The 19,465-nt window shown below is 38.0% G+C and overlaps 1 protein-coding gene across 2 annotated transcripts in view; it reads left to right on the top strand.

Annotated features, from left to right (window-relative positions):
* Positions 1–19,465, top strand: part of DNAH5 (dynein axonemal heavy chain 5) — a 210,181-nt gene that overhangs the window by 156,654 nt on the left and 34,062 nt on the right. For both annotated transcript variants that reach the window (XM_037063015.1, XM_037063014.1), the window contains exons 62-68: positions 5,576–5,711; positions 6,216–6,532; positions 7,256–7,411; positions 8,642–8,824; positions 16,272–16,515; positions 17,618–17,732; positions 18,240–18,430. In XM_037063015.1, coding sequence (XP_036918910.1) covers positions 5,576–5,711; positions 6,216–6,532; positions 7,256–7,411; positions 8,642–8,824; positions 16,272–16,515; positions 17,618–17,732; positions 18,240–18,430 — 1,342 coding nt within the window. The remainder of the gene's footprint in view (positions 1–5,575; positions 5,712–6,215; positions 6,533–7,255; positions 7,412–8,641; positions 8,825–16,271; positions 16,516–17,617; positions 17,733–18,239; positions 18,431–19,465) is intronic.

The raw sequence follows: 19,465 nt of genomic DNA, 5'->3' as shown, positions 1-19,465 counted from the left end.
ACACACAGCACATCATTTCTGACTAAGCTCTGGAGTTTTCTGTAAAAGACACTAAGGACCATTGGTGAGACATTGGGATGTTCAGCCAGAATAGGAGTCAGTTGTGGAGCATGAACATTCTGAGTCTCCTTGTGACGATGATGGTAACAGAATTGTGTGTAGTATTTTTTCTTATGTTTTTCACTTCATGCTCTCCCACTTTCATCTTACTTAATCTTTGAAACAATCTTTTAGGCAGCCTGAATAAATACCATGCTTCTGTAAAGCACTGGATTGTGTTATTACTACAAAAGAAGTTGACGTTCCTTGCAGAAAATACACATAGGTAACCATGGCGAGGACCACTAGAAATATTTTGCTCTTTATCACTTCATATTTGAAGTTATGCCTCCAATTATATATGTGTTTAAATGCATTTAAAACTATAACAGATAATTCAGTATGTATTTTTTATAAATTGAATTTTTAACTTAATGATATATCACGATTACAAATTTTTATGTATTTTTCTCAATGATTTTTTAAAAAAAAATTTAACCTTTATTGTATTTTTCCCATTACCATTTAGTCCCCTTATACGCCCTCCTAACAATCACCACACTGTTGCCCATGAGTATTTTTTCCTTTTTGCTCAATCTCTTCATCCCCTAAGCTCTCCTACCCCCCATAGCTGTCATCCTGCTCTTTATCTGTGAGTTTGTCCCCATTTTCCTTGTTAGTTCAGTTTGTTCATTAGATTCTACTTATGAGTGAAATCATATGGTATTTGTCTTTCTCTGACTGGTTTATTTCACTTAGCATAATGTTCTCTAGGTCATTCCACACTGTCTCAAAGGGTAAAATATTCTTCTTTTTTATAGCCAAGTAGTATTCCATTGTGTAAATGTTGTATGTTGTTTTATCCACTCATCTACTGATAGACACTTGGGTTGCCTCCATATCTTAGTGATTGTTAACAACGCTGCAATGAACATAGAGGTACTTATGTTATTTTGAATTAGTGTTTTGAATTTTCTCAGATGTAGTCCCAGAGGTAGGATAGCTGGATCAAAGGCAGATCCATCTTTGTTTTTGAGGTATCTCTATACTGGTTTCCATAGTGGTGCAGTGATCTGCATTTCCACCAACAATGCAACAGGGTTCCTTTTTCTCCACATCTTCACCAGCACTTGCTGTCTTTTGATTTGTTGATGATAGCTATTCTGACAGGTGTGAGATGGTATTTCATTGTGATTTTTATTTGCATTTCTCTGATGATTAGTGAAGATGAGCAGCTTTTCATGTTTGTTGGCCATCTGTATGTCCTCTTTGGAGAAGTGTCTATTCAGATCCTTTGCCCATTTTCTAATTGGGTTGTTTGTTTTTTTGGTGTTGAGTTTTGTAAATACTTTATAAATTTTGGATATTAACCCCTTGTCAGATGTATTGGTGATTTTGTTCTTCCACTCTGTAGGTTGTCTTTTTTACTTTGTTGATGACTTTCTTTGCTGTCCAGAAACTTTTTACTTTGATGTAGTCTCATTTGTTTATTTTTTTCTTTTGTTTCCCTTTTCTGGGGAGATATATCCAATAGACTATTGATAGAAGTCCAAGATTTATTGCCCATGTTTTCCTCTATGATTTGTATGGTTTTGGGCCTAACATTTAATTCTTTGATCCACTTTGAATTTGTTCTTGTGTGTGATGTAAGAAGGTGCTCTAGTTTCATTTTTCTGTAGGTATCTGTCCGATTTTCCCAAAACCATTTATTGAATAAACTATAAGCCATTGAATATGCTTGCTTTCTTTGTTGAATATTAATTGACTATAAAGGTGTTGGTTTATTTTTGAGCTCTCACTTCTGTTCCATTGATCTATGTATCTGTTTTTATATGAACATCAGACTGTTTTGCTTACTATGGCCTTATAGTATAGTTTGATATTAGGTAGTATGATACCTCCACTTCCTCCTTTTTCAGGATTGCTGTTGCTATGTGGGGCCTTTTGTACTTCAATACAAACTTTTGAAATACTTGTTTTAGTTCTGTGAAATATGCCATTGGAATCTTGATAGGAATTGTGTTGAATGTATAGACTGCTTTGGGTAGTACAAACATTTTAATGATGTTAATTCTTCCTGTCCATGAACATGGTATGTGCTTCCACTTATTTGTATCTTCTATTTCTTTCTTCAGTGTCTTTCAATTTTATGAGTACAGGTCTTTTACATCCTTGGTTAGGTTTATTCCTAGGTATTTTATTATTTTTGTAGGAATTGTGTGTAGGATTATTTTCTTAATTTTCCTTTCTGTTAGTTCATTATTGGCATATAAAAATGCAACTGACTTCTGGATATTAATTTTGTGTACTGCTACTTTGTTGAATTTGTTTATTAGTTCTAGAAGTTTCTTGGTGGGATCCTTGGGGTTTTCTATGTATACTATCATGTCATCTGCAAATAATGACAGTTTTATTTCTTTCTTTCCAAATTAGATGCCTTTTATTCCTTCTTCTTGTCTGAGTGCTGTGGCTTGGACTTCCAATACTGTGTTGAATAAAAGAGGTGAAAGTGGACATCTCTGTCTTGTTCCTGATCTTAAAGTGAAAGCTTATAGTTTTTGCCTGTTCAGTATGATGCTGGCAGTGGGTTTGTCATATGTGACCTTTATTATGTTTAGGTATGTTCTCTCTAATCCCACTTTGCTGAAAGTTTTTATTATAAATGGGTGCTGGATTTTATAAAAAGCTTTTTTCTGGATCTATTGATATGATCATGTGTTATTTAACCTTCATTTTTTGTGGTATGTCACATTTATTGAATTGCAAATGTTGTACCAACCTTTATTCTGGAGATGTTGCATTTCCAGAATAAATCCTACTTGATCATGGCGTTTGATCTTTCTGATGCATTGCTGTATTTTGTTTGCTAATATTTTGTTGAAGATTTTAGCATCTATGCTCATCAGGGATATTGGTCTATAATTTTCTTTCTTTATAATGTCTTTATCTGATATTTGAATTTGGATAATGCTCGCCTTTTCAAATGAGTTTGGGAGACTTACCTCATCTTGAATTTTATGAAATAATTTGGGAAGGAGCGGTGTTAATTCTTCTCAGAATGTTAAAATTTGCCCGTGAAGCTGTCTAGTCCAGGGCTTTTGTTTTTTGGAAGGTTTTTGACTACTGCTCCAGTTTCAATCAGTGTAATCTGTCTATTCAGAGTCTCTGATTCTTCCCAATTTATTTTTGGAAGATTGTATGCTTCTAGGAATTTATCCACTTCATCCAGGGTGTCCAGTTTGTTGGCATATAGTTGCTCAAAATATTTTTTTACATCTTTTATATTTCTTTGGTGTCAGTTGTTATTTCTCCTCTTTCATTTCTGATTTTATTATCTGGGTCCTTTCTCTTTTTTCCTAATGAATCTGGTTAAAGGTTTGTCATTCTTTTTTATCTTTTCAAAGAACCAGCTCTTGGATTCATTGATCTTTTGTGTAGCTTTTTTAGACTCTTATTTTGTTAATTTCTGCTCTGAGCTTTATTATTTCCCTCCTTCTACTCACTTTGGGCTTTGTTTGTTGTTCTTTTTCAAGTTTCTCTAAGTATAAAGTTAGATTGTTTATTTGAGCTTTTTTTTGTTTTGTGAGATAGGCCTATAATGCTATGAATTTAATTTTCTTCTTAAGATTGCTATCCCAGTGTCCCACAGATTTTAGATTGTTGTGTCCTCAATTTCATTTGTTTCAAGGTATCTTTTGATTTCTTCCATGATCTCATTGTTGACCCAATCATTATTTAATAACAATGATTAAATAACAATGATTTAATAACAATGATTTAATAACAATGATTTAATAACAATGAGTTATTTAGCTTCCATGTCTTTGTGTGTTTTTCAGTGTTCTTGTGATTGATTTCTAGTTTCATAGCATTGGAGTCAGAGAAGATGCTTGATGTGATTTCAGTCTTCTTAAGTTTATTGAGACTTGCTTTGTATCCTAACATGTGGTCTAGCCTAGAAAACATGCCATGTGCACTTGAAAAGCTTGTATATTCTGCTTCTTTGGGGTGAAATGCTCTGGAGATATAAATTAAATCCATTTGATCTAGAGTGTCATTTAAGGCCACTGTCTCCTTGTTGATTTTCTGTTTGGAAGGCCTGTCCATTGCTGTTAGTGGGGTGTTAAAATCCCCAGCTGTGACTGTATTTCTGTCCATCTCTCCCTTTATATTCATCCAGATTTGCATTACATATGGAGGTGCTCCTATGTTGGGTGCGTAAATGTTTACTAGGCTTATATCCTCTTGTTGGATTGTTCCCTTTATCATTATGCAGTGTCCTTCTTTGTCTCTTACTGTAGCCTTGGTTTTAAAGTCACATTTTGTTGGCTCTAAGTATTGCTACCTAGCTTTTATTCACAACATGCCATAATGTATTTAAATAATCCTCTGTTGTTAGACATTTAGTACATACAGTTGAACCTCAAACAACATGGATTTTAACTATGTGGGTCCACTTACACATGGATTTAAAAAATATTGATAAATATATACAATACTGTAAATATATTTTCTCTTATGATTTTACTAGCATTTTATTTTCTCTATCTTATTTTATTGTAAAAATATAGTATATAAAACATATAACATAAAAATATATGTTAAATGTTTATGTTATCAGTAAGGCTTTTGGTTCACAAGAGGCTGTTAGTAGTTAAGTTTCTGAGGAATCCAAACTTACTGTGAATGTTTAACTTTTTAGGAAGTTGGTACCTCTAACCTTTGCATTGTTCAAGAGTTAACTGTATATGTTAAATATATAGATAAATATTACAAATATATATAAATCACACATAAACTTAAGTCACACATGAACTTCCTGGCTACACAGCTAAATCTTTATCCATATTTATTATTATTTCATAAATATAATTTTTTACAAATAGAATGAACAGTTGTCTCTTAAACATAGAGACAGAACCATTTGTTTTTAATAACTAAGCAACCAGTGGCAACAGTATGTGGAAATCTGGTTAAAGGTCTTTGATTGACACAAGGAACAGCAGGGGAGTGACCTGCTGGGTCAAGTGCAGCTGAACCTTGTGAGTGGACTACAGGACACGACAGTCTGAAGATAATGAAAAGTTTCATTTGAAGTGAAAGGAGATGTGGTGTTAGATAAAGCAGTAATGATGCTGGAATTTTTACATGAGAAATTGTTCTGATTTTTAAATAGGGATATGCATTTCTTTATATTTTTATGCTTTGTAACTTAGCATGTATGCTTGAATTTTATTTCTACTTTTATAGATAGAGAAATCTTAAGTGGTGCAGATTTTCATGGTCTCTCACTTGTTAACACCTGGGGAGGGTCTGACCAATTGGCTCAGGGGCCGGCATGAGGAACCCATCCAAGTTCCTTAAAACAGGCTTGGGCAGACACAGGGACATGGGAATTGAATCTCATGCTTCCTAAGAAATGAATGGCTCACATGTCTCAGAAAGGCAGGTAATATATAATTTTTAAATTGCATTTTTGAGCCAGAGGCAGTATTTATCTGAACAAAACTTTTCTCCTGGTTTTGACGATTTTTAGACCTTGCTTGAAGATGCCGAGCGATGCAGATGTAAGATGCAGACGGCCTCTGCTCTGATTGGTGGCTTGGCAGGAGAAAAAGAAAGATGGACAGAGCAAAGTAAAGAGTTTGCTGCACAAACTAAAAGACTTGTAGGTATGTAAATTCCCTTCTTAATTAGATTATACGTTGACTGTGATAGGGAATTAGGAGATTTAAGCTTTAATCAAAACACAAGCCAACACTTGATTACTTTAAAGTTGTGTGTGTGTCCCCAGTATTTCAGAAGAATGAGTATTGGTTTGACATCTGTGTAATCCTTATTAGGTGTGTTAATCGCTTTTAAACCTCTTATTAACAGGACTCTTTTGAATTCTCCTGTGAGTGAATGGTATAAGGTCACTTTTAAGGGAATCTCTGTCTTCTAAGTTTTGTACATCAAACTCAGAAGTCAAAATAATTCAGTGCAGCCAACCCTTGGCGGACCATTTGGACCCTGATTAACAATGAACCAAACTACTGCTTATTCATTGAGACACAGCAACATGTGTTACAATTTGGTTTCTGAAATTTAGTTTCAAAGGATTTTTTCATTTTTTATATTCTACAAAATTACAAGGCTGTTTGTAAAGTATTTCAGTGGCTTGTTTTCCATTATAGGGGATGTTTTGTTGGCCACGGCTTTTCTGTCTTATTCTGGTCCATTTAACCAAGAATTTCGCAATCTGCTGTTAAATGACTGGCAGAAGGAAATGAAAGCCCGGAAAATTCCATTTGCAAACAATCTGAATCTCAATGAGATGTTGATTGATGCTCCTACGATTAGTGAATGGAATCTCCAAGGCCTGCCAAATGATGACCTGTCCATTCAGAATGGAATTATTGTTACAAAAGCATCTCGCTATCCTTTGTTGATTGATCCACAGACTCAAGGCAAGATCTGGATTAAAAATAAAGAAAGCCAAAATGAACTCCAGGTAATTTGTGTTTGGGTATATTAGTGTTAGTAGCCAAGCTCTATTGTCCCAGATCAACAAATATGCAAGAATATAGGAATATTTGATATTTAGAAATAATTTTATTGATCTTACAGAGCTGTTTTCTGTTTATTTTGGTTTATTTTATTAATGTATAATTGCATACAGTATTATATTAGTTTCAGGTGCACAACATAATAATCCAACATTATTGTACTTTGTATATATTGCAAAGTACAATATTTAGATATTGATATTTAGAAGCAATTTCTAAAAATTGCATTATTTGCATTTGTGTTGATCTCTACTGATGCCATCTTTTAAAGGTTTCAGATTCTCTTCTGTGAGGGGCTAAGGCTCTCTAATAAAAAGGGCAGTGTGGAGTTGTGTGACAGTAAGTGACAGTACTTTATAAGGACACTTCATAATTATTCCATGATTGTTTGTCACAGAAGTGAGGGAAAGGTGAGGGAAAGGCAGCATTGCCACATGGGGCCATTTCATGCTTACCAGTAAAGGGGAATGATGGTATGCTAAGCAAAGGAATGGAAACAGTGTGGGTTTTCTGTACCACTTTACCAGTGTGGTTTCAAGTAAGGATCTCTGAATTCTCTGTATTCGTCTCCTGTGATAGGATGCTCGGACACAACTTCCTGTGAGTTATCCCTGTGTGTTGTGTCTTGGTACCATCCGTTAAGGGCCACATTTTGCTCTGGTTTCTAGGTCACATCTCTAAATCACAAGTACTTCAGAAACCACCTGGAGGACAGCCTTTCTCTTGGAAGGCCCTTGCTGATTGAAGATGTTGGGGAGGAACTAGATCCAGCCCTGGAAAATGTTTTGGAGAGAAACTTCATTAAGACAGGGTCTACGTTTAAGGTATGTTGACCCTTTTGACAAACTGCGCAGAGTGATTACCATGAGATCAGGTAGATGTTACATAGATGAAATTTTCTTCGTAGGCAGTAACTCAAATTCCAGTCAGTGGCAAGAGGCATTTGCTTTGCTTCTTATATTTCTGAGTGGAATTGAAATAGTCAAGAGTAGACCTTGTAGGAATATCTACTTCACATGTGTAGTAAAGCCTGACTCCATTTTTTGTGTTTGTGGACAGTTTTCAAGCCCCATCATGTCCCTTTCCCTTTCTATCCCCAAATCTGGGCAGGCTGTTAAGAAAATCTGGGTGCTCTTTCTCTGCTTTGACTTCGGTGAGAAATTCAAACCATGCAACCCCCTGTCCATGCCCATTTTTTTGGAACCCTCTTTCCAGCCCCATACCCCAGTCACCACAAAACCCTAGAACCGCTGCCCCTCCTGACCCTCTCAAGAGGTATTTTTGAACCTGCTTGGGAGCCTAAGCCTAATGTGCCCAGAAAATCTCACGGGAGTGGTATACCTGTTCATATCCTTGCAGTGCACGTGTGACTCCACTGGTCTGGCCTTCTGAACCAATTTTGGGTGGGGAATTCATCTCACTTCCATACTATGATCACAGGAGTTTGGACAATAAATTCTGTATTTATTGCATGGTATATATTGAACTTCCTTCTCTCTTTCCTTTCTTCCTTCCCCTCCCCTCCTCTCCCTTCCTCCTTCCCTCCCTCCCTCCTTCCCTCCCTCCCTCCCTCCCTCCCTTCCTTCCTTCCTTCCTTCCTTCCTTCCTTCCTTCCTTCCTTCCTCCCTTCCTCCCTTCCTTCCTTCTTTCTTCCATCCTAGTGGCTTGAAGCACTAAGAATGCCTGAACACCTTTTCATTTTTAGTATAAATTATCTTCAGGAATATAATTATTTAAAGCAATTCTTAATTCTATACAAAAGACACAGAAAAGTGCANATCACAGGAGTTTGGACAAACTCCTTCCTCCTTCCCTCCCTCCCTCCCTTGCTTCCTTCCTTCCTTCCTTCCTTCCTTTCTTCCTTCCTTCCTCCCTTCCTTCCTTCTTTCTTCCATCCTAGTGGCTTGAAGCACTAAGAATGCCTGAGCACCTTTTCATTTTTAGTATAAATTATCTTCAGGAATATAATTATTTAAAGCAATTCTTAATTCTATACAAAAGACACAGAAAAGTGCATCTCTGTTTTATTACTTTTAACTTCCTTTATAAAAAAGGTGAAAGTCAGCGACAAGGAAGTAGAAGTAATGGTTGGCTTCAGACTCTACATTACCACCAAACTGCCCAACCCAGCCTACACCCCTGAAATCAGTGCTCGAACCTCCATCATCGACTTCACTGTCACCATGAAAGGTCTAGAAGATCAGTTGCTGGGTAGAGTGATTCTCACAGAGAAGCAGGTGAGTGAAGTAGGGACACTCCCTCTCTACATTATGTTATGATTCTTCCATCAATGAAAACAACATGATAAAGGTTGTAATAGGATTGAATTCCCCATTTTATTCTTAATTATTTTTCATTTTTAATTCTCAAGTATCTTAGATAATTGCTAACCAATTATTTACTAAACCCATTTCATCGGCATCTCATAAATCACATACATATCATCAACTGATTTTATTAAACAAATGATATCACTAGGAGAATATTTTTTAAGCACTGTTATTCTGGTTTTAAATTGCTTTACTTTTCTGAAGAGTTTGTCCTATTGTGAGTTCTATTCACAATGGACTTTTAGCTTTCTAGTACCTGTTTAGGTTTACCTTTCATTCTGTTCATTGTTATATTGTTTGAATATAAAATGAAGATGTTGTACTCAGATAACACTCAACATTGTTCTTATTTGTTATTGAAGAAACCTCTGCAATGTTGTGAGAAGATGGAATTTGTGACACCAGAGTCCATTGAGCTCCTTCTGGAAGCTTCTGGCTTACTTATGCTCTACAAGAATAACACTAGATCTTCTTTTTTTTTAAACTTCTATTTTGTAGGGTAACTTAATGCTCAATGAAAAATGGCCAATAATTTAGAAATTTCCTGGTTCTGAGTCAACGTTTTCTCTAGGGAACGTGTGAGTTGTAGGCAGAGAAATGTAGAGGATTTTAATAAGACTGCTTTGGTGAAATTGGATGGACTCTGAAGTTGCTATTGATTTTCTTCTGGATTCAATAGCAATGAGGGTTTAGTATACTTTATGGCACCATCTACACCAACCTGAAGATTTATTTAGGTTAAATTGGCAAAATTGTTGGAGTCTGTCCTTCCTGTTATTTTTACCTTCTTTGTGTGTTATATCATACTTGTCTCCTTCTGTATGTTTATCTCTTTCTCCCTCTCTCCCTGCCTCTTCATTATTTTATGAATCTTTTCTTTTTATTTCTTACAGTACATACATGATAGAGTCATACAGATGGAAATGGCATTAAGAACTTTTAACCTGACTTGGCAAACTCACACAGTTGTTAATCTCAGTAGGGCTGAGATGGATGCTACAAAGTGATAACACCTTTGAAATGTGTACCCGCTCATTTTTGGAGTCTCGGTGGAGGTGGCTGAGGAAGTTGAGTGCTGCTGTGTCATTCCAGCTGGAAGGACTGGGGGTCTTGGTGGGCAGCACGCGACGCTATCTTGGGGGAGGATACAGTACTGTATCTTAGGCTCTGCTCTCACCTGTGGCTCTGGCCTTGGGGAGATTGAGGGCTCTCGTGGTGATTTGCATAATATCCTTGTCCTTGGATTTCTTTCTGTTCAGCTGAGATGAATAGACTCTCCTTGGAAAAAATAACTTAGCCTGACAGATTGTGGTCACAGAAAACAAAACAGCGCCAGCACTGAGCCATAATTGTGGCAGCAGAAGTTCAAGATGAAGTGAGGAGCACTTTCAGCTCCTTTGGAAAAAAAGCCTTCAAATGGCTTGGAAAAGCCACTCTGGATCCCAGGCCTGGCTTTTTCTTACTTCCTGGAAAAATGGAGTGTCCTGAGAAATTACTCCTTTTCTGTCACCTTGTTATCAGAATCTGTTCCGATCTCACAGTAAATGACTCTTGTAGGATGTGTGGTCAGAGTAGCGTACCACTTGTTCCTTATAAGAGGGTCTTGTACCCTGACCCGTTTTATAACACAATATGTAACCTATTGAATTTTCTTTTCTCTAAAGCAAAGTCTCATGCTGCTGGACTTACTTTTGATGGCTTTTAAGTAGTATATGTTCTGCAAGCAGCTTTTTTTTTGCAGCTTCTTTTTTCCCCCACCATATTTACTGAATTTGCTCCCACTGCCAAGTCTCTCCAGCCTGGATGCTGGCAGGTGGCTTTTCCTGAGGTGGTCTCTGCTGCTTTCAGGGCATTTCTAATAATGTAGTGGCTTCATTGAGAAAGGCCTATGTCTCTGCCATGGGGACACAGATATAAAAAGTTTTTTAAGGTTTAAATTGTTCCTTTGACTTCATTGATGATGTAGTCTCTCTATGATCACTTTTGGCTCATTATAAATATCCATATAAAATATTAATGTAGCATGTTATAGAGCCAAGGAGGGCATTGGAAGCTAGGAAGATCCCATAGATAAGAAGTTGATGTTGGAAAGCATCCAAGAAAATCCCTTAAATGTGGGGCTGCAAGGAATGGTGAATGTCGTCAGTCAGGATGTAATGTCGTCGGTCAGGATGTATTGTGCCTTTACTGTTCTGTAGATTCTTGGAACAGTAGTTTATGATGCAAGGGAAAGACCACTATCCTTTGATTCTGTAATTTCACCAGCTTCCCAGCATCCCCAAAATACAGGCAGTGAGGAGCCTTCTCACATGGGATCTGGTCTCGCGAATACTCAGCCTGCTGGATTCAGAGGTTTATTTGCCTCAGAAACAAGTAGAAGCCTCAGAGCGTGTGAATGCAAAGAAGGCAGACTTTTGAACTGACTTTATACTTTCCTGTGTTCTTCAAGGCAGTTGTTTAAAATGTGTGAGCTGTTCAAGTTCACATCAAGGCCATATTCTATTGTTGACCTGATTGATGCACCTGTGAGTAGATTTAGACAGCCTTTCGTTGTCACCAGAAGGTGATGTATCGAGACCGTTTTAAGCAGGCAGCAAACCAGTGGCCCTCCAGCAACGTTGTTTTAAAGAAAACCCAGTCTCTCTAGCTCACTCTGACCTTGGTCCTAGAGAATAAGTCAAAAACTCAAAGAGAGCTCTGTAGTATTAGGAGAAAACTACTAATATCAATTAACAGCTCTACTGGGCACAGAATACAAAGCCTCAGGAGTAGTTATTATTTAGAATTCCGGATGAGCAGACAGGTAGATGATTTATTTCCTTTAGAGGTAAAAAACCCTGAACCTGGTGGAGATGATGTAAGAAGTAATTTAATAAAGACACTAAGCAGACATTCTTATCGCTAGATCACTGGTGGTAGAGAAAAAAATAAATCTGTTTCTGAGTTCTGTTGTTTAATTTTTCTACTTCAATTACCAGCATAAGATACAGCAAAGAAAAAATCTTTGGGCATGAAAGCCTGGCTGATATGTTAGAAATGAGAAGTCTGAGAAGCTGTCCTCTGTTCTGTTTTATTGTTTCAAAACTTTGGTTGCAGATGTCATTTATGTGCACAAAGGATATTAGTTTTCATTTTCACCTGTGTTGAGCCACTTAATTTTTGATCATTTAATTAATAAATAGTATGTTTTCTGAAATTACACTGAATCACTACCATGCTTTCTTACTGACTTGGGGGATACTTTTCACATTTTCACAGTTCACATAAAATTTTTTCATTATAGCCTTAGGGTATAGAATACAGAGCACAAATGTTTACTGCTTTGTGCAGGTCTGTGTAACAGATAATCTCTTGTGGGGAAAATGCTCACAGACAAAATTATTCTGATTAGTTAATTTTGCACATTTAGCTATCTTTTTAGGTTTTGGTGGAGCTAAAGTTGTAATTCAATAGAAAGAAGTTTAAATCAGTCATGCAAATTAAAATATGCCTAAAACCCCCAAAGTAGGTTTCCTATGTTTAAATCTTGAATGAAAAGCAAATGGCAGTGGTACTCTTTTCTTTCTTTTTTTAAAATTGAATCTTTTGGGATCATAATAGTTAATAAAATTATATGGGTTTCGGGTATACAATTCTATAATATGTCATCTGTATATTGTATTGTGTGTTCATCACCCGAGTCAAGTCTCATTCCATCACCGTTCATCTCCCCTTTACCCTTTCTACTGCCCCGCCCCCTTCCTCTCTGGTCATCACCTTCCTGTTGTCTGTGTCTATAAGTTGTTGTTGTTGTTTCACTTTTGCTTAATCTCTTCACCTTTTTCACCCAGTTCTCCAACATCCCTCCCTTCTGACAGCTGCCAGTCTGCTCTCTATTCATATGAGTCTGTTTCTATTTTGTTTGTTAGTTTATTTTTGTTCTATTTTCTTTCAAAGATACCTTTCTTTCTTTCACACTATTGCCCTGTTCTACTGTTTGGCCACTTGAGTACCATGTAATACATACTTTGCTTTTGTAATCCCAAATATTATTTAAAATGTATTATTTATTTTAGAGAATATTTTTCATTAGTTTCAGACTTTGGGGGAAATGTACTTCTAACCCTTATTTCAAGCCATTGGGAATGTAAGTACTACTTTAATTGACAAATTTATTTAAGTAGTGTTAATAATGGTGTTAAATTGACCACACCACCTCAATAGTGTTCAAGCTTTTTAAAAGTACTTACTACTTTAAAAATCAGGAATTGAATAATTTGCCCCTCATTGTATGCATTTTAATAAATGTATTTATTTAATTAATAATGGTTTTTAAAGCAACATGGAGGCCTAATTTTAGTTCCACTTCCATAGTTTGCAAGTGGAGACAAGATTGGAAATGTGGGACATGACAGGTTTTGCGAACTATGTTGAGAACTTTGGCCCTTTCCAAAAAGCTAAGGGAGATCCTCTGAACAACAGGGAACAGAAAGAGGTGATGGCAGAGAAGAGGGTCGGTGGGGAGACCAGGTATGGTCAGAGTAGTCCACTGTGGGGGCCACTTTGCCCTCAAGTCCTTCCGTCTACCACGGATGAAGGTAAACTACCACACATGATCTGCTTGGGGAGGAGAGGTGGCCAGTTTCTCTGAGGAAAAAAAGGCCTTGAGCCCCTTCCTCCAGGGGCTTTTATTGGGTTCTAATACACAGGAATACAGGGCAGCAAGGATTAAACAGTATATAACATTTCAAAGAAATCTGAGGGCTTAGTCTGAGTCAGAGTCTGTCAGGAAGGGGGTTTGCAGAAACTTTGGGAGACATACTAATTTCCTGCTCAGACCCTTAACATATGAATGAAAGCAATGCAGGCTTCACAGGTTTTTTTAAGAATTCTTTCTTATGCCAGATTTCCCTGGATCCATTCTAGCAAGGCGAGGAGCTGCACCCTTCCCCATCAGGTTTTCAGGCTTAAGTGGATTAGAGCCAGGGAGCGCTTCTCCTAGAGGACGTGGGGACTTAGGTTATGTCACACAGCCGGGGGGCAAGGGTCCATCGCAGTCCCCCCCCCCCCCCCCGTCCTTCCTTGATGGCTTCCCAAGTGATTGAGTCTGGCTTAGGTTGTCCCTCGCTGTGAAGAGTCTTACCCGTTTCTGACTTCTGACCAAGCTTTGGGGGCAGGGAGAGGAAACTGAGGCAGCATTCCTTACCAGAGACAAGCCTTTGTCTCCTGTGGCTCACATTCCGGAGGTTACCCGCTCATCCTTAGCCATGGGAGGTAGTTACAATTCCTGAAACCAGGCAGAGCGGTCCCCAACAGTCCACTGAGGAATAATTAATGCCCCAATTAGGGCAGGGGGTATGTAATTGGAAAAACTAGAATAAAAATTGTTATGCAGGAAAAGACCCGAAAAGACTTGGTGCAGCTTGGTGTTCGACAGCCCACACTCCCGCTGCCAGCAGGTGCTGAAGCTCACATCCTTCGCATTTTGAGTGCAAGATTAGAAAGTTATCCTTTGTAAAAATCCCTTTTCAGCTCCCTTATGCTTTTATGATGATACATGAAATATAAAGTATGACATATTTGGCGCCAAGTTATAATTGTATTATTAAAAACAATTTATTTCTAAAGAAACATAATTCTTCTGAGAAATCCATGATGGAAATGAATCAAGGGAGGGAATAGAAGGGAAGTGACATTCTGAATAGCTTTCATGATCCAGGAGATGTTTTAGCTGCTTTAACAATGATATCCTCACAGTCACTCTCCGAGCTGTTTTTGTGTCCATCTTGCAGATGAAGAAACTGAGGCCTGTAGTTATGTAACTTGGCCAAAGTCATGTAGTTAATACGTCCTGGGAATTTGGATTCAAACTTGTCCTTCTGATTTCAAAATCGTCACTCTTCCCACTGCTCTATTCCTTCTTACCTGCCTTCAGGTGAGGACTTTTATAAAGCTCACCTTTAGGAACTCAGAAATGGTAATGTTAGTCTATGAAATTTAGGATTATGGCAATAAAAAATAATTGAAGTTTTTCCCATTAATTTTATTATTATTTCCTAGTGTGCCTGTTTTTATTATTATAACTGCTTTTGGTAAGAAATTTTATAGTAGTCTTTGAATGTCACTTGTTTGCACTGATTTCTACATTACCTCAAATTTAAGATTCTCATCTAGTGAATAAATGAATTAAAATAACTACTCAGGAAGCTTCTGAATGTGACCAAATAACAGATGGAAGCAAAGATAATAAGAGCAGGTTTTGCTTGAGTTGCTACATCTCAAATAATGAAGAATTGATGTAAGTTCTGAGATTTTCTTTTGCTTAAAAGGGAATGTTCTTTTTCTAGAATGTTCCCTGACCTGACTCATTGTGTTCAGACCACATGTGCCAGTTGGGAGCCTTGTAGGGCCCTGTTCAGTGGTTAGCTGGCCAGGTGGGAAGGCAGAGGCCACGGTTCTTTGCTCTTTGCCTTTAATGCAGCTCTGTTACCACCACCTTCATTTTAATGTCAGAGTTTTTCAGTTACAAAGAGTTTTTACATCTGTAAAAGATGGCACCAAGATGGCAAAAGATGGCACCTTGGCACCAAGACATGACTAGATTTTTAAATGCTATTTACTCATTGTCCTTTTTCATTGTTGTTGCTTTTATTACCTTCAAAGTTAGAACCTCTCTGTTAACAGTTCGACTTTCACATACACTGTGACTTGGTGCCAGAAGCATAGCTTTCCTGTTGTCCCCGCCCCCGTGGGCTTCCTGCTTCCTCTGGCTTGTTCAGTGTCATGGCCATTTCCTGCTCCTTCAGCCCTCACCAGCCCATCTTTTCTTTCCTTCTCTTCCACTGTCTCTCCCTGTCCAAATTACCAGGACAAAGAAATAGTCAACAGGGACAATAATCTTCTGAAGCCAATCTCCCCAGGAAAGACGCAGATCTTCCCTTCTCTGGGAGGGAACAGCGCCTTTTCAGGCAAACAAGATTTTTCAATTTAAATGTACCTGAAAAAAATATATGTATTTAATCTGAGGCACATAGATTTGTCTTCAAATATATTTCAATATATTTTTAAAATATATGTTACCTTCAAAACAAGCTTAAATGTAATCCCAAAAGGTACTTAAAATGATTTGACTTTAGGAAAGAAATGGTAAAGGGAATATTGGTAACATTTCTAGCAAATTTCACATTGTTGGCCACCATTTCTTTTTTTACTCCATCTATTTCCCTCTTCTTATTTTGATGTCCATGTTTTCTGCAGTCAAATATGAGAGCTACAGGACAGAAGTTTGAGGGCGGCCCTTTAGGTTAACTTTTTAAGGACTAGCCAAGCAGTAGTTGTTCATTAAGAAAGAAAATATATTTATGCAAATGAACAGGAATTGGAGAAAGAAAGAACTCATCTTATGGAAGATGTAACTGCAAACAAAAGAAGAATGAAGGAGCTAGAAGATAATTTGCTTTACCGGCTGACCAGTACCCAGGGGTCCCTCGTGGAAGACGAAGGTCTCATTGTTGTGCTGAGTAACACGAAAAACACTGCCGAAGAGGTGACACAGAAGCTGGAGATTTCGGCCGAGACAGAAATTCAGATTAACTCGGCCCGGGAGGAATACAGACCTGGTGAGTTTGGTAATGAAAGACTAATATCACAAGAAAATGTAGCAGGAAATAAATGAGAATTAGAAAAACTGAAGTAAGGGAGGACATTATGCCAATGACCATGCGGAGTGGGGTGGCCATTTATCTTCTGTGGCATTTCTATTCAGTTAAATTGAGATGAGAATATTTTATAGTGATGTTAATTTTTAGGTGCCTGTATTTGTGTTAGTTGGCAAGTCTTTTAAAGTTACTTATTAAAGTAGAAAAGAGAGGGAAAATTTTTAAAGAATATCCTACTACATGCCCTGGCTGGTGGGGCTCAGGGGATTGAATGCTGCCCTGCAAAACAAAAGAATATCTTACCACAAATTAGTGCAATCTGAGGAATTAATGCACAATTTGTGGGCTTTTCACCAGTTGTTTATCATTTGGCAACGACAAGCTGGTGCTTTGTATGCAGTCTCTGTGTCAGGAAGGGAGTTCTCAGTACCATGGGAGCTCCTCAGTGTCATCCCCCAGTTTGCAAGTTAGTGTTGTTCATTGGTCGCTAGAGGAGCCAGCTAAAAGAGTTCAGTCTCCTTTACTAAATTATTGTTCCTCCTGGAAAAATAGTCAGAACAATATCTTCTACTGGTGGCGAGTCAGGTGCATTCTCTTTGCAATGCCTTGTTTTGCCAGCTCAAGGCCAAGGTTAGATAGATACAGCTTCTTCCTGGCCCTTAAGAATGAGGTCCTTCCACTGCCTACACAACGTGTGGAGTGTTAAAAGCTTTGATATACCTACAGTTGTCTTTTCTTCCTATAAAAAGCAGTAAAATATGTTTATAAGGGATCTAGAAATTCTAAAATGGAGAGCACCATTTGATAAATACAAATAGTGAAGTGTTTATTATTTTTCACTAAGCTTAGTAAGTATTTAGGCTTACCAGGTACTATCATTAAGTAAGAATTAAATGCACAGAATGAGCATTGCTCTAGACCCCCATTGCTGCCCTTATGTAGTTATTGATAAGCCATAAAAATAAAAACTTGTTTTCATTTAGAGTTGAGGCTGGTCAGTGCCTGGGTCATTTGTGTTCCACCCTGATAATTAGTGCCTGCAACCTGACTTTTTGTCTTTCAGTGGCTACACGGGGCAGCATCCTGTATTTCCTCATCACTGAGATGCGCTTGGTTAATGAGATGTATCAGACTTCGCTCCGCCAGTTTCTCGGCTTGTTTGACCTTTCCTTAGCCAGGTGCGTCCGTGCTCAGGAAGCCAAGCTGAAATCTGTATTTGTATCAGTCTATATCTGTGGGCTAGAATGGTGACTTTACATTTGTAACTTCCTTTTTATCTGCCGAGTCTTATTTTTATCTAAAATCTAAGATTAGCATAATGGCTAATGTGCTAACCAGTCATTCTCATGTGTCATTGTTATGCTCAGAGAAAACTCCAGCAACTAGTCATCCATTGATTAATTCTTGTGGTGTTATGTGTTTCTGTTAACCAAGAAAACTCCCAAGACATTCTTGCGAGTGGTAATGTTCCATGGGTAAAATTGATTTTGACGTCTTTTGGACTCTGTTATGATATTTCATGTTGAGAGAATGCTTGTTATTTTAGATTTAGAAGTCTTAACCTTGATGTATACAAAATAAGAATGGGTCCTCCAAAGTTACTTACTCACTGTTCAAGTCGTTGTTTATATGGACAATGGAAAAGGACAGGGGGATAGTCCTGATTTTAATATTCTCCACTCCAGGTCTGTCAAGAGCCCAATTACAAGCAAAAGAATTGCCAATATCATTGAACACATGACCTACGAGGTCTATAAGTATGCTGCCCGGGGCTTGTACGAGGAGCACAAATTCCTGTTCACTTTGCTGCTTACCCTGAAGATTGACATCCAGAGGAGCCGGGTCAAGCATGAGGAGTTCCTCACCCTTATTAAAGGTCAATGTAACATCGAAAGCAGTGTGCATGGGTGCAGGTGTAGGAATGATTAGGAAGGCCCTGTTTAGTATTTTCGTCTGGCTATCACAGTTTCCTCGCATTTCATTGGAGATTGCATTTATGTAAGCTATTTTATTTGCTCACTAATTGTGTGAATATTTGTTTAGAACCTACTGTGTCCTGGGGTGGAGAGTAATCACTTGGAACATATCCGTGAACAAAAAGAAAAATCTTGCTTTCATAGAGCTTATATAATTTGGGGGTGATACAGAAAAAAATAGTAAAAGAATAAGTAAATTATTTAGTATGTGAAGAGCTGGTAAACATTACAGAGAAAACAGAGCTGGATAAAAGTGTGGGGGAGAGGGAAGGTTTAAAATTTTCAATGGGGCATTTAGTGGGGCCTGCAATGGGCCTCCCTGAGAGATGGACAGGTGAGCAAAGACCTGAAGAGCAGGGAGCACTGGCCCCGGGGACATATGGAGGAAGCGTGTTGAAGGAAGAGGAGCTGGCACCAAGGGCTCTGGTGGAAATGAGGAGTGTGAGGAGGGAAGGGTAAGCAAGTAGAATGGCTGGAGTGGGTGGGTGAGGTGGCCGTGCAGCTCAGCCTGTAGACATTTATTCCGTGTCTACTGAAGCTTGCTCACAGACAGATCCCCTGTGCCAGTGGGATGAGACAGCCCAGGGGAAGGCTGGGTAACATAAATCTGCTGTCGCATTCTTGAATGTTTGGATAACAGATATTTGAAGAAGTGACTGTGAAAATGATGGTGGGGGGTCTAAATGATTTTATCTACTAAGCCTTTCTAAGCTAAGCCTTTAAAGATAAGATGCAATTTCATCTTGGGGATGGGGGCCAATTTTCATGACTTCACCTGAGTGTATTTGCAGAGAAACTTAAAGAGGACCCTGATGGGGGAAATAGGGGGGTTTGGATATGCACATGCTATACCCTGGAGGGTGTGTAGGTCCCTCATAGTCATACTGATATATATACAAGTGCATATTCACGTTCATATACATATGCACATGCAT

This window comes from Sturnira hondurensis, unplaced genomic scaffold (genome assembly GCF_014824575.4).
Source record: "Sturnira hondurensis isolate 20B ecotype Veracruz unplaced genomic scaffold, ASM1482457v3 Scaffold0014384, whole genome shotgun sequence".
NCBI classification, from domain to species: domain Eukaryota; kingdom Metazoa; phylum Chordata; class Mammalia; order Chiroptera; family Phyllostomidae; genus Sturnira; species Sturnira hondurensis.
Note: the sequence above shows the minus strand (reverse complement) of the source record. Positions and strands in the feature narration are given on the sequence as shown.